The following is a 12,931-nucleotide window of genomic DNA, read 5'->3' as shown; positions in this document are numbered from 1 at the left end:
TTTAATCGAAGGGAAAGTAGTGGAGGGGGAAACCCTTCTTTGTCTTTCTTGAGTAGACGTCATGCTTCCATCATCAGCTCCTCCTCCAAGTTGAGCAGGGGAGTTTCCCTGTCCCTGTGTGGTCAAGCTAGGCCCACAGATTATTGTTTTTTGTGTTTTCAGAGAACATGTACCAGGGATCATTAACTGACTGAGTTCACTGGGCACTCATTACGTAGGTCCTTTGCAACCATTGTTTTATTGTTTTGGGGCATGTCCCGTGCTTCTGTTGCATGGTTCTGTTGCTAAGCAAACCTGCTTTCTCGAGTAATCATTAACTTATAGGGGTCTCCCATATTTTTCCACTTACAAACCCCTAGTGGGATTAACTATTTAATCACCTATTTTGTCCCTTCATTCTGTCCCTACCACTTGGATAAATGAATGGAGAAACATACCATGCTCTTTGTGGGAAAGATTCAATAAAGCAAAAATTTGATTATCCCCCAATTAATGTGTGAATGCAAAGCAGTACTGGGGTAGACACAAAAATAAGACAGCCAGACCTCACTTCCAAAAAGGACTTGGTGCCCAGTCATGGGGTGTGTAACCTGTGCACACAGCCCCCTCCCCTGAGGTCCCACCCCTGCTGTGGCAGCCATATCAGGTAACTGAGGGAGATCAGGTAATAAAGGCCCCATTTCCGTGCAGCAATGCACAGCTCTGACAGCCAATGCAGTGTGAACCCCTAGAAGCCCCTGTCGGATGGGCTAAAGCTTTGTGGGATCTTTGTAACTCTTTAACGTCCCCCTCTACCACCACCTTTTTTCCCCTTCCCTTCACAGGTTCTGATCCCTAATAACTAAACTGTACCCCAAATTCCATCTCCACATTGATTCAAAAAACCCAGCCTATAACAGATATTAATCAAAACACCAAATAAATGCAAAGCAAGAAAGCAAAAGAAAACTGGAAACAACCTAAATGTTTATCATAAGGGAAAAAGCTTAGTCAATAAATTATGGCACAGCTTATGAGATGAGATGAAGTAAAAAAAGGAATAAAGGACATTTTGTGAACTGATGTGACCAAGTATTCTTGATACAATGTTAAATGAGTTTTAAAATGTAATTATCAGAGCACAATCCCATTTAACTAGAAAATAGAATCTGTGGAGAAGGAAATGGCAACCCACTCCAGTGCTCTTGCCTGGAAAATCCCATGGACCGAGGAGCCTAGTAGGCTACAGTCCATGGGGTCACAAAGAGTCGGACACGACTGAGCAACTTCACTACACTTCATGGCAAAATGTCTTGTGTGAAACATGTTTATCTTAATTTCCATGAAACAACATTCTGCAGTCTAATAAAACTTTTATCTACTGTAAAAAAAAAAAAGAAAATAGAATCTGAAATGTATTTGCTTTCTTTCTTCCCTTTTTAAGACACTAAGAATCTTTCCTATGAAAAGATTGTGTGTGTGAATTCAGGGAAAACCCCTTAGAGGGATTTAAGAGCTGACAGGATTAAACTGAACCCCTTTCATGAAGACAGTATATTCAGAGAGAGCCCAGGCTAAGGTGTGGGGCAGCCCTAGGCTGGAATCCTGGCTCTTAAGCTTACCAGGCAAGCGATCTTGGGCAAGTCACAGGATAGTTCTGAACCTAAGTTCTTCATCCGAAAGTCCTTCCAACAATCCTGTGGGAATTGAATGGTTAATGCAAATATCTGGCACAATCCTCATCACAGATTTGATGCTCAATATATTCTGTTCTTTCTCCTGGATCTTCCCTTCCCATTCCAGCCAGGAGATCCTATTCTCTGCCACCTCTTCCCTCCTTTAAAATGAAATGAGGATGTGACACGTAAAAGCCAATTCTCACTCCATGTTGAAACTGTTTCTCTGAGTTGGATTTTGTTATTATAATTATACATAAAGACCTACCTCAGAGCATCTGCCCCTCTGCCTGACTGTTAAAGTGTTCAGGACCCTGTCCACCTGTGGGTGGAAGGAAGAAATCAACACATCCCCACCTGAGGTTTGCCATTCTAGGAGATATTTGCAAGACTAATGGCCTTTTTACTTTGTTTCCTCACCCCTTTCCTGACCCCATCTCTGTTCTATAAAAGAAGATGGCTATTTTGAGACATTATTCCGCCATCTTCTGGCATTCCAGCACCTGCTTTCTGAATAAAGTCTTTTTCCTCGCCTCAACACCTTATCCCTGTCATTCAGTGATCAGAGCAAGCTTGGACTTGATAACAAGGAGAGCTGGCCAGAACTCAGGGAGCTTTCTGGCTGAGGCCCCAGAGGAAGATGCCAGGGGCCCTGGGTCAGGATTGAGCAAGAGCAGAGCAAAGGGCTCCTCTGGACCTGGGTTTGCAATGATGGAGACATCAACAATTCCGAGATCAAGGAACTGAAAGGAGGTGTGGGACAGAGCAACACTGGAACTCTGGTTCCTTCTGATCCAATGTTTCACTGCCAAATAGTAAAACTGAGGAAGTCACAGGAGGTCTAAAAAAGCCCAGCTGCCCCACACATGCCACCTCTGCCTGAGTTTTGATTTCAATTCCTTCTTATTAGTTACTGCCCCAAATTGAGGAAATGAGAGTCTCCCGGTTTATAGACTCTTGGTCATTCAGACACAATGACCAGCAGGTCTTCACTCAGTTAGGTGACTCTTCCATCGGCCACCCCCATCCCAACTGTCCAGGATTTAGTTTTTTCCACCTCTGGTCATTGCTGCACAAAGAACTCAAAAATCACAGCCTCTTGGCTTCTCACAGGTAAGGGGGCTGGGTATGTATGTGAGACTAAAAGGGCAGGGAGGATGTCAGAGAAAGCAGGGAGAAAGGACCATGGGTTTTTGATGGAACTGAATGGTAAGATATATAAGGGGGTAGGTTGGGGATTTAGTGACTCAGTGAAGATTTTAGACTCTATTCCCTTCATTGGATTCGGATTAAATTAGGGCAGCTACAACCTTGGTCACAAACTGATACTCACAGTCAACCCCTTCCCTAGCCTGGTTCTAGCCCTGTCTTCAGCCCCAACTCCAGCCACATCTCAAACCCCATACCAACCCCAGTGGCAGCTTCACCCCCAGAGTTCTTACATCATTTTTTTTTTTTTTAAAATTGGGGGCAGCCCAGTAGGGCACACAGGATCCTAGGAACTAGGGATCAAACTCCTGGCCTGTGAAGTGGAAGCATGGAGCCTTAACCATTGGACTGCCAGAGAATTCCCAAGTTAGCTTGATTCTTAACACCAGCCTGCCCCGCTCTCCATCCCTCGAAAGCTTGAACCTCAACTCTGTCCAATTTTCAACTTCAGCACCAAGCCTAGGTCCATCTCCATTCATGGCTTCAACACGAGTACTGACCCCAGTACTGACCCCAGTGTGAGTACTGATCCTAGTAGGAGATGCAACCTCGGTTCCAGACCCAACATCAGACCCAGTCCTAGCAATGCATTTAGCTCCAACTTCACCTCCACCGTCACTCCAAACTCAACCCGACCCTAGCTCAAACCCCATCCCTGACCCCACTTCTGACCTCAGCTGCAAACCCAAGCCCATCCCCATTCCTAGCCTTCACCATGGGTTCCTTTTCAAACCTCACTCTTCTCTCACCTCCAGCCCTGCCTGCAGCTCCTCCCTGGTCCCTGCGTTCCCCCTTTAATCCCGCTCCTGCCCCAGGCTGCCCACTGGCTCGGCCTCCACTTCTGCTCCAACAGTCTCAGAGACCGTGTTGGTCCAAACATGTCAGTGAGGTACGAAGACCTTCAGTACTCAGAGAGTGAGAAAAAAAGCCAGGGGTTTACAGAAGGTAAGGGAAAGGGGAAACAACCTTTGCTAAAATCTCTTCTTAATATGTTTAGAAGGCTTTCTGCTGTCAAGTGTGTGATGTCTGCACCTCTACCATGTGTCCTGGTGGGGTCCCCCACTCTGAAGGGGGTCAGGGCCCAGCCTCTGGGGGACCCAATTTGAAGAGAATTCAAGATCCATAGTGGGCCTGACTTCCTGTGCGCTGAGGAAAGGCCAGAGCATAAACTGTCTTTCTAATGTGTTTTCACCCTTGAGTGTGAGCTTGCCCTAAACCTTGTGAGCTTAGAGTGTGGGCTGCCCCTAGCTCTCTCTGGGTCCTCCTGCTACCTCCCAACTCTGATGAGAGGACCTTACACATCGTGATGGTCCTCTGTCTGTGTGTCTTTATGTACACATGTCCCCAGGCATGTGAGGGGCCCCTGTATCTGAGCACTTGGGCTGGTCCATGAAGAGTCAGAGACCTGGACACCCCTTGCCCCACAGTTCTCATCCAGTCTCCCACCAGCATGAGCTGCACCGGCCTCCTCCCTGAGAGGTCCCTGTGGCCCCATCCTCGGCCCCGTCTGTCCCACCACCTGGACACCCTCCTCCTGACACCCTCTCCTCCTGCAGCACTGTTTTCTTCCCAGACCTTCCTGAAGAGGCTCCCCTCCAGCCCTTGCCTCCTCCTGCTCTCCCTGGGCCTCAGCCTCCTGCTGGCCAGCGTATGTGTGATGGGATACCAAAGTGAGTGGCACATGGTGGGCAAGAAAGAGAGAAATAACAACGAGGTGTGGTGGGGATGCTGAATGCAAGAGTGGTTGGATGAGGATGACTGCTGGCTCTGTCACTTGTCAGCTGGGGAATGGTATCAGATTCTGTCCTCTCTCTGAGCCTTAACTGCCTCACTTGCGGTATCAGATAACAATAGGGCCCGGTCCTTTGGGTGGGGTCACTGAAGGGACCCATGAGATGATGCATGTTAGGGGCCCAAAGCTGGCGCAGAGAGGGCCTGATAACCCTTAGCACTGATTGTCCCATCTGCCTATCAGATTTCAAGTTTCAGAGTGACCTGCAGACCCTGAGAACAGGTTTCAGTAACTTCACTTCAAACACTGTGGCTGAGGTCCAGGCACTGAACTCCCAGGGTGAGCCTGGCATGAAAGGGGCTCTGGACTGAGGTGGGGTGGGGTGGAGCAGGGGTGGAGGCTGATTCCTGAGTTCTCCAGGTGGCAACTTGCAAGAAATGATAACATCACTGAAAGCTGAGGTGGAAAGTCACAAGCAAGAACTGCAAGCTGGTAAGAGACCCTCAGGGAGGGGGTGTGGAGAGATGGGGACTGGGCTCTCAGACTGGAGGGTGGGGGATGGGAGCAGTCACAAGGTGCTGAGTGCCCTCCCCTCCAGCCCGTAGCTTGAATGACAAGGTGCTTTCTCTGGAGAACAGGCTGGAGAAGCAACTGGAAGAACTCAAAGCAGGTCAGGCCCCTACTGCCTTCTACCTGGGCATGAGGCATGTGGGAGGGCAGGGGCGTTCCTAGGCTGGGTCCTGGGCATGGACCCCCGGTCTCCAGGGACTCATGGAGCAGAAGCCACACCCAGAGCACTGTACCCACTGCCCATCTGTGTACATCCCAGGTGATTCTGAAATGCTCCTTCGAGTCCAGCAGCTGGTCAAGAACATGAACTCCCTGACCTGCAAGATGGATGCTCTCAAGAGCAATTGTAAGAGTTGTGTTGGGCATGCCTGGAGCCAGTTCCTGCCCACGTTCCCCTGGGCAGCATCTCATCCACTCCCCAACCCTCACCCCTTAGTCTCTCAAAACACAGCCTGCTGTCCCGCCAACTGGCTGGAGCATGAAGGCCGCTGCTACTGGTTTTCTTCCTTGGGGAAGCCCTGGCCAGAAGCTGAGAGAGACTGCCAACTGAAGAATGCCCACCTGGTAGTCATCAACTCCAGAGAGGAGCAGGTGAGCCCCCCGAGCTCAGGTCCCAAGACTGGTCTCACTGGCATCACCTGGGGAGTTTTAACAACCTCTGCCATCTGAGCCAGATCCTCAGAGGTTCCACTGGTCCCAGCATTGGGATCAACACCCTGAATCTCCTCCATGGCTTTAATGAACCCATGAAGTTCAGAACTGCTAGTCCAAGGAGCTGGCCTGGGGGGACAGGGTCAGGGGAGTCACCACTGCCTGCCCTCTGTCGTCCCAGGATTTTATCCAGGCCAACCTACGTCCTTACTTCACCTGGATGGGCCTCAGTGATCTAGATGGAGTCTGGAAATGGGTGGATGGGTCGGACTATGAGACCAACATCAAGTGAGTGCCTTGGCTTTCTGTGCCTTTTTCCTCCTTCAGCTCTGCTCCTCTAGGGTCTGACCCACAGCCCCTTCTCCCCAGCCTGGATTCTGTTCCATCTGTTCCTCCTAGCTGGCTGTTTTTTTCCTCTCACCACCCCCGCCCCTCCCCAGGAATTGGAAGCCAGGCCAGCCGGATGACTTTCATGGGCATGAGCTGGGTGGGGGTGAGGACTGTGCCCATTTCTACCCCGATGGTGAGTGGAATGACGATGCCTGCCAAAGACCCTACTACTGGATCTGCGAGGCTGGACTGAGCAAAGGCAACTAAGAGAGTGGCCCCCTGCCTGGGAAATGGCAGGGTGGGGAAGGGGGACCCTTTTCCTTGTAGGAGAGCAATAAACCCTGGGAGATTAGAGCACTGCCATTTGAGGTTCTTTTATTCCCCTTAACTTTTAAAAGACTATCTAGAGTTCCTAAGATATTTTTAAAAATTTCTGCTTTATTGACATATGAAATTGTAAGATATTTAAATATCAGGATTTGATACATGTATACATTGTGAGAGGATTCTCGCATCTAGTTAATGAACATATCCATAACCTTACATGTTTATTATTTTTCCTAGGTGAGAACACTTAAGTTCTACTCTCTTAGCAAATTTCAATTATCAAGTAGTGTTATCAACTACAGTCACCATGTTTTATGTTATATTCTCAGACCTTATTCATCTTATAGCTGAACGTTTATTCCCTTTTACCAACCTCCTCCTATTCCCTTCCAACCCCCAGCCCCTGGCAACCACTTTTCCACTTTCTGTCTTGTTTTAATAATTCTGCAGATAAGTGATACCATATTGTATTGTCTTTCTCTATCTGGTTTGTATTATTTGTTATAAATGCTCTGGAGTTCCATTCATGTTGTTGCAAATGGCAGGGTTTCCTTCTTTCACAAGGTTGAATAACATGCTGTCATTTTATACATACATATATGTATATATTGGATATGGGCTGCCTACGTGGCACTAGTGGTAAAGAACCCACTTGCCAATGCACAAGACATAAGAGATGCAGGTTCCATCCCTGGGTTGGGAAAATCCCCTGAAGAAGGGCATGGCAATCTACTCCAGTATTCTTGCCTGGAGATTCCCATGGACAGAGGAGCCTGGTGGGCTACAGTCCATAGGGTCGCAAAGAGTCAGACACGACTGAAGCTACTCAGCATGCACAATATATATTGGCTATATGATAGAATATTATATATAGGTATATATGATGTATAGATCATATATACTATTTTCCAGCAGTCATGTACAAATGTGAGAGTTGGACCATAAAGAAGGCTGAGCACAAAAGAACTGATACTTTCTTTTTTTTTTTTTTAATTTTTTTAAATTTTTATTAGTTGGAGGCTAATTACTTTACATCATTACAGTAGTTTTTGTTATACATTGAAATGAATTAGCCATGGATTTACATGTATTCCCCATCCCAGTCCCCCCTCCCACCTCCCTCTCCACCCGATCCCTCTGGGTCTTCCCAGTGCACCAGGCCCGAGCACTTGTCTCATGTACCCAACCTGGGCAGGTTATCTGCCCTAGATAATATACATGTTTCACCTAGATAATATACATGTAAGAACTGATACTTTCACACTGTGGTGTTGGAGAAGACTCTTGAGAGTCCCTTGTACAACAAAGAGATCAAACCAGTCAATCCTAAAGGAAATCAATCCTGAATATTTATTAGAAGGACTGATGCCGAAGCTGAAGCTCTAATACTTTGGCCACCCGATGTGAAGAGATGAGTCATTGGAAAAGACCCTGAAATTGGGAAAGGTTGAGGGCAGGAGGAGAAGGAGGTGACAGAGGATGAGATGGTTGGATAGCATCATCGACTAAATGGACAAAATTTTGAGCAAACTCTGAGAGACAGTTAAGGACATGGAAGCCTGACATGCTTCATTCAGTCCATGGGGTCACAGAGTTGGACATGACTAGCCACTGGACAGCAAACTAATGGAGTATAATATTCTTTATCCATTCATTCATTGATAGACACTTAGGTTCTTTCCTTATCTTGACTATTGTGAATGATGCTCCAATGAACACATAAGTGCAAATATCTCTTTGATAGCCTGTACAGAATCTGCCTGCAATGAAGGAGACTTGGGTTCGATCCCTGGATTAGGAAGATCCCCTAGAAGAGGGCATGGTAACCCACTTTAGTATTCTTGCCTGGAGAATCCCCATGGACAGAAGAACCTGCTGGGCTACAGTTCATATGGTTGCAGAGTCAGACATAACTGAGAGACTAAACACAGCACAGCATTGCAGTTCTATTTTTAATTTTTTGAGGCATTTCTATATACTGGCTATATCAGTTTACATTTCCATCAACAGTGCTAGGTGTTTCTTTTTCTCCACATCCTCACCAATCTAAGATTTTTTTTTAACCTTAAAAGTCAGTTTTATTGAGAAGTAATTCTTACACAATATTCTTACAAAATGTGTTTGTGTGCTCAGTCATTCATTGCATCTGACTCTTTTCAACGCCATGGACTGTAGCCTGCCAGGTTCCTCTGTCCACGGGATTCTCCAGGCATGAATAGTGGTGTTGGTTCATAAGTATCTTGTAAAGGTGCTCAGCATCACTTTGTACAACTCCCAGGCCTTAAAGACCCAGTCTCCTCTTTCATCCCCCTGCATTTCTACTTCACCATGGGGAGGGAGTGCTTTGTTTCACTTGGCCTCATTCAGCTTGGAGCAGGGTCCTCACGGGCCATTGCTGGAAGTGGGGTCCCTGCCCTCCCTGTTGCCTGAGGATAGGCTGGTTCTGCCTTCCAGGTGCCTTTCACAATAGCACCCCAGACTAGGAAACTAGGGAAACTGGTGAGACCACTTTCCTAGGGTGGTAGGTACATGGCAAGGCTCCTGTACCCCCTCCAGGACAGTTCAAGCACAGAGCATGACATATTCAAAATTTAAGGAGTGATAAAAAGCTAGAAATGCCCAAAGAGCAGGTGAGCTGCTAATATCTGATGGAAGAGTATAGAAAAGAGGGGAGGGGGGCTGGGATGGAAAGATAGTCTGGATCTACCTCCGACTGGGAAAGGCTTTTATCCAAAGTAGAGAATTTTGTTTTGTTTTCTTTTGCTTCCTCTTATAGGCAGTAGAGAGCCCTCGAAGACCATATTGTGTTGTTAGGTTTACAGTTTCACTAATTAAGTTGTTTTTATTTGCGGAGTTTCTCAACAATTAGGAAACACTGCCACCATGTGGCTGTTGGGTAATGTGGCTGTCGGCCAAACTGCCAGGTTTTCTCTGACGTTGTTTAATAATTACACCAGAGAACACATCCTTTGCTTCAAAGTAAATCAATGATAACCTTAATCTTAATGTAAAAAGGAAAGTTTTTCCAAGAAATCAATACCTGGGTTCAATTTTCAGATTTCTTACTTTGTTTTTAAAATTCCCGTCTAAATCTTCAGGGATTCTGATCTCAAGAATACTTTCTAGTCCCAGAAACCCGTAGCTCAGAATCAATCTACCATTTCCAGGTCAGTCTGGCATCAAATTGTCTCCAGGACGTTTCCCTCCGTGGTGGCAGATTCTATTTCAGTAGTAGGTCTGTTCTTGGATGGTTCCACAGTTGGACAGACCTAAACTCAAATATTTCTTTCTTTCTTTTTTTTTTTTTTTTTTTAAGTTTGGTGATTTGGGCAAATCACCTAACTTCTCTAAGTCTCAGTGACTTCATCTGTAAAATGGGGGGAACACCTTTTCACAGGGTGATTGTGAAGATGCAACATGACGTGTATATGTCCCTGGCCCATGACAAGGAAGTCCTCTTCCTGCCGCTCTGTCCTGGAGGACGTATTGTCGTTGAGCACGCAACATGCACTGCATGGAGGTCTGTGATTTAACACCCGAGGTTTACCAGGTTCTCTAGCAACGTTCCCTGAGAACGTTGGAGCTACTCATCCCCTCAGGCTTTGGGAGGACCACCCCCATGGGTCCCACTCCTGTGGGACCACGCAACCACCCCGTGCGTTGCCTACCAACGTTGGGGAGGCTGGCGATTGCAATCCATGCATCTCCCGGGTACGCAGCCAGCGGCAGGTGCGTGGGCATGGGCGGGGAGGTGTTCATTCTTCGCCCCTCCCTTCCTCGGGATTGGGGGTGTAAATGGATAATTCAATCCCCGTGGGACTCGGCTCGGTGGATTGGCTGTCTCAGCTCGCTCCCGCCCTCGGCACCCCCCGCGCCCCAGGTGGCTCAGGCTCCCTGTGGCGCTCTCTGTTTACCTTGAGAGCCTGTCCAAGTGGGGCTCCATCTCTGCACTTGCTCCTCTCTAAGGCCCCGCCCTCCGGGGAAGCGGGGAGAAAACCGGGCCGAGCCATTCTTCGCCCTGCCCCTCCCCCGGATCGCCGGAGAGGTCGGGTAAGGGGAACCTGGAGTGTGTGGGAGGGGGAGTCTCAGAAATGGGGGATCTGGCTGTTATCCCGCTCTTGTACTGCGCGAACCTGGAGTTCTAGCCCAAGGCCCGAACATCACCCCCCCACCCCCCCACCCCCGCGCGCACACACACACACACACACACACACACACAACCCCCGCCTCCGTCCTCTCGTGCTCAGGGCTGGATCCCAGGTACCCTCAGGTCCCTAAACAAGACACAGATGTGGCGACTTCTCTGATAGATGTTCCGCTTTCCCCAGGAGGCGATGACCCCCAAGCCAACCGGACCCCTGGACGGGGGCTGGGGCTGGGTGGTGGTGGCCGCAGGGTTCGCGGTGAATGGGCTCTCCTACGGGGTGTTACGCTCCCTGGGCCTCGCCTTCCCTGACTTCGCGGAGTATTTTGACCGAAACGCTCAGGAGACGGCGTGGGTCAGCGCCCTGGCCCTGGCAGTGCAGCAGGCAGCCAGTAAGGAGGGGCCCCGAGGTGGAAGGCAGGAACTGGGGTCCGGGGAGTTACCGTGAGAGCAGTGGTAGGGGACACACCTGACTGGTTACCAAACAACCTTAGAAAAATCGACCTTTAGAGTTCGACCTTCAGAGCTAGGTCGAATTTAGAATTCTAAGTTCTAAAACTGAGTAGGTCTTGAGATGAAGCGGGGTGGGGTGGTGATGGTGGTGTTGCTATAAGGCGGGGGAGAAGTTTAGGCCAGGAAAACAGCCAATGAGAAGTATTGGAGCGAGTTTGGGGGCCCAGGGGGGCGTGTCTTCCCTTGACTCCGCCCCCTTCCAGGCCCAGTGGGCAGTGCCCTGAGCACCCGCTGGGGGGCGCGCCCCGTCGTGATGGTTGGGGGCGTCCTCACATCGCTCGGCTTCGTCTTCTCGGCTTTCGCCCACAGTCTGCTGCACCTCTACCTTGGCCTGGGCGTCCTTGCTGGTGAGGGAGAGGGATACCCGGGTTCTTAAGGGGGTGATGGTGGAGCTAGGAGCCTGTCGGGTACGGAAGCCAAGAGGGCGGGGGCCTCCTGCGAGAAACAGAGCTGGGATGGCAGGGCCTGGCATCCCTGGTTTCTCTCTTTACCCGGTCCTATCCATTCACAGGCTCCGGCTGGGCCCTGGTGTTCGCCCCTGCCCTGGGGACCGTCTCCCGTTACTTCTCCCGCCGTCGAGTCTTGGCCGTGGGGCTGGCACTCACGGGCAACGGGGCCTCCTCGCTGCTCCTGGCGCCCGCTTTACAGCTCCTCCTTGATAATTTCGGCTGGCGGGGCGCCCTGCTCCTCCTCGGAGCCGTCACCCTCCACCTCACCCCCTGTGGCGCCCTGCTACGACCCCTTGCTCTTCCTGGCGACCCCCTGGCCCCACCCCGAAGCCCTCTAGCTGCCCTCGGCCTCGGTCTCTTCAGACGCCGGGCCTTCCTAGTTTTGACACTCGGCACGGCCTTAGTGGGGGTCGGTTACTTCATCCCCTACGTGCACCTGGCTCCTCACGCTTTAGATCGAGGCCTGGGCGGGTATGGGGCGGCGCTAGTGGTGGCGGCGGCTGCGATGGGGGATATCGGCGCTCGGCTCCTCTGCGGTTGGCTGGCGGACCAGGGTTGGGTGCCCCTCCCGCGGTTGCTGACGATATTCGGGGCTCTGACAGGCCTTGGGCTGCTGGCGGTGGGATTGGTGCCGGTGGTGGGGAACGAGGACGGCTGGGGGGGCCCCCTGCTGGCCGCGGCTGGGGCCTACGGCCTGAGCGCCGGAAGTTACGCCCCGTTGGTTTTCTGTGTGCTCCCGGAGCTGGTGGGCATCGGAAATGTGGTACAGGCCACCGGGCTGGTGATGCTGCTGCTGAGCCTCGGGGGGCTTCTAGGCCCTCCCCTGTCAGGTAAGGCCCAGAGCAAGCAGATCCGCTCGCCACCCCCACCCCCCACCTGCATCTGGGGACCCAGGCCTCTAAGTTCCTTTGTCTCCTCTCAGGCTTCCTAAGGGATGAGACTGGAGACTTCACCGCCTCCTTCCTCACGTGCGGCTCTTTCGTCCTCTCTGGCAGCTTCATCTATTTGGGGCTGCCCAAGTCGCTGCCCTCCTGCCGTCCGGCTTCACGTCCAGGCACTCCACCCCCTGAGATGGGGGAGCTGCTCCCGGTACCTCAGGTTGCCCTGCTCTCCCCGGGACACCCTCACTCCACTCTGGACACCACTTGTTGAGCCCCTCCCCCAATAAAGACTTATCTGCTTTTCCTGCAAGCTCCAATTGTTTGGCAATCTATGCTGCAAACATTCTGCTTAAGATATCCAGAAAAGCTGGTTGATGGGAACAGGATCCCCCCAAGCCATGGCAGGTGAGAAGGGTGTTTGTCCTGTCAGTCCATTTCTCTATGCCCAACTGCTTGCCATTATAACAGGA

The 12,931-nt window shown here is 50.4% G+C and overlaps 2 protein-coding genes across 8 annotated transcripts; both read left to right on the top strand.

Moving 5' to 3' along the window:
- The first annotated feature begins 1,139 nt into the window (after positions 1–1,139).
- On the top strand, positions 1,140–10,009 carry CLEC10A (C-type lectin domain containing 10A). 4 transcript variants are annotated; one of them, XM_070478971.1, is made up of 10 exons: positions 1,140–2,768; positions 3,620–3,809; positions 4,421–4,534; positions 4,840–4,935; positions 5,017–5,088; positions 5,195–5,266; positions 5,426–5,512; positions 5,603–5,757; positions 5,999–6,105; positions 9,872–10,009. In XM_070478971.1, exons 2-10 carry the CDS (start codon positions 3,743–3,745, stop codon positions 10,005–10,007), a joined length of 906 nt encoding a protein of 301 aa, XP_070335072.1. In that variant the 5' UTR covers positions 1,140–2,768; positions 3,620–3,742; the 3' UTR covers positions 10,008–10,009. The 4 variants fall into 4 exon arrangements, with proteins under 4 accessions (XP_070335072.1, XP_070335073.1, XP_020768702.2 ...); XM_020913043.2 differs by lacking the exon at positions 9,872–10,009 and adding an exon at positions 6,258–6,501 and having other exon boundaries at positions 1,143–2,768; positions 5,618–5,757; XM_020913041.2 differs by lacking the exon at positions 9,872–10,009 and adding an exon at positions 6,258–6,501 and having other exon boundaries at positions 1,145–2,768.
- Positions 10,010–10,178: 169 nt separating this feature from the next.
- Positions 10,179–12,771, top strand: SLC16A11 (solute carrier family 16 member 11). Of its 4 annotated transcripts, none has more exons than XM_070478967.1 (5): positions 10,179–10,524; positions 10,803–11,010; positions 11,335–11,478; positions 11,643–12,410; positions 12,576–12,771. In XM_070478967.1, the coding sequence occupies exons 1-5, from the start codon at positions 10,270–10,272 to the stop codon at positions 12,746–12,748; spliced, it is 1,548 nt and encodes a 515-aa protein (XP_070335068.1). In that variant the 5' UTR covers positions 10,179–10,269; the 3' UTR covers positions 12,749–12,771. The 4 variants fall into 4 exon arrangements, with proteins under 4 accessions (XP_070335068.1, XP_020768698.1, XP_020768699.1 ...); XM_020913039.2 differs by having other exon boundaries at positions 12,503–12,771; XM_020913040.2 differs by having other exon boundaries at positions 10,439–10,519; positions 12,503–12,771.
- The last annotated feature ends 160 nt before the right edge of the window (positions 12,772–12,931 follow it).

This window comes from Odocoileus virginianus, chromosome 17 (assembly GCF_023699985.2).
Source record: "Odocoileus virginianus isolate 20LAN1187 ecotype Illinois chromosome 17, Ovbor_1.2, whole genome shotgun sequence".
NCBI lineage: Eukaryota > Metazoa > Chordata > Mammalia > Artiodactyla > Cervidae > Odocoileus > Odocoileus virginianus.
Note: the sequence above shows the minus strand (reverse complement) of the source record. Positions and strands in the feature narration are given on the sequence as shown.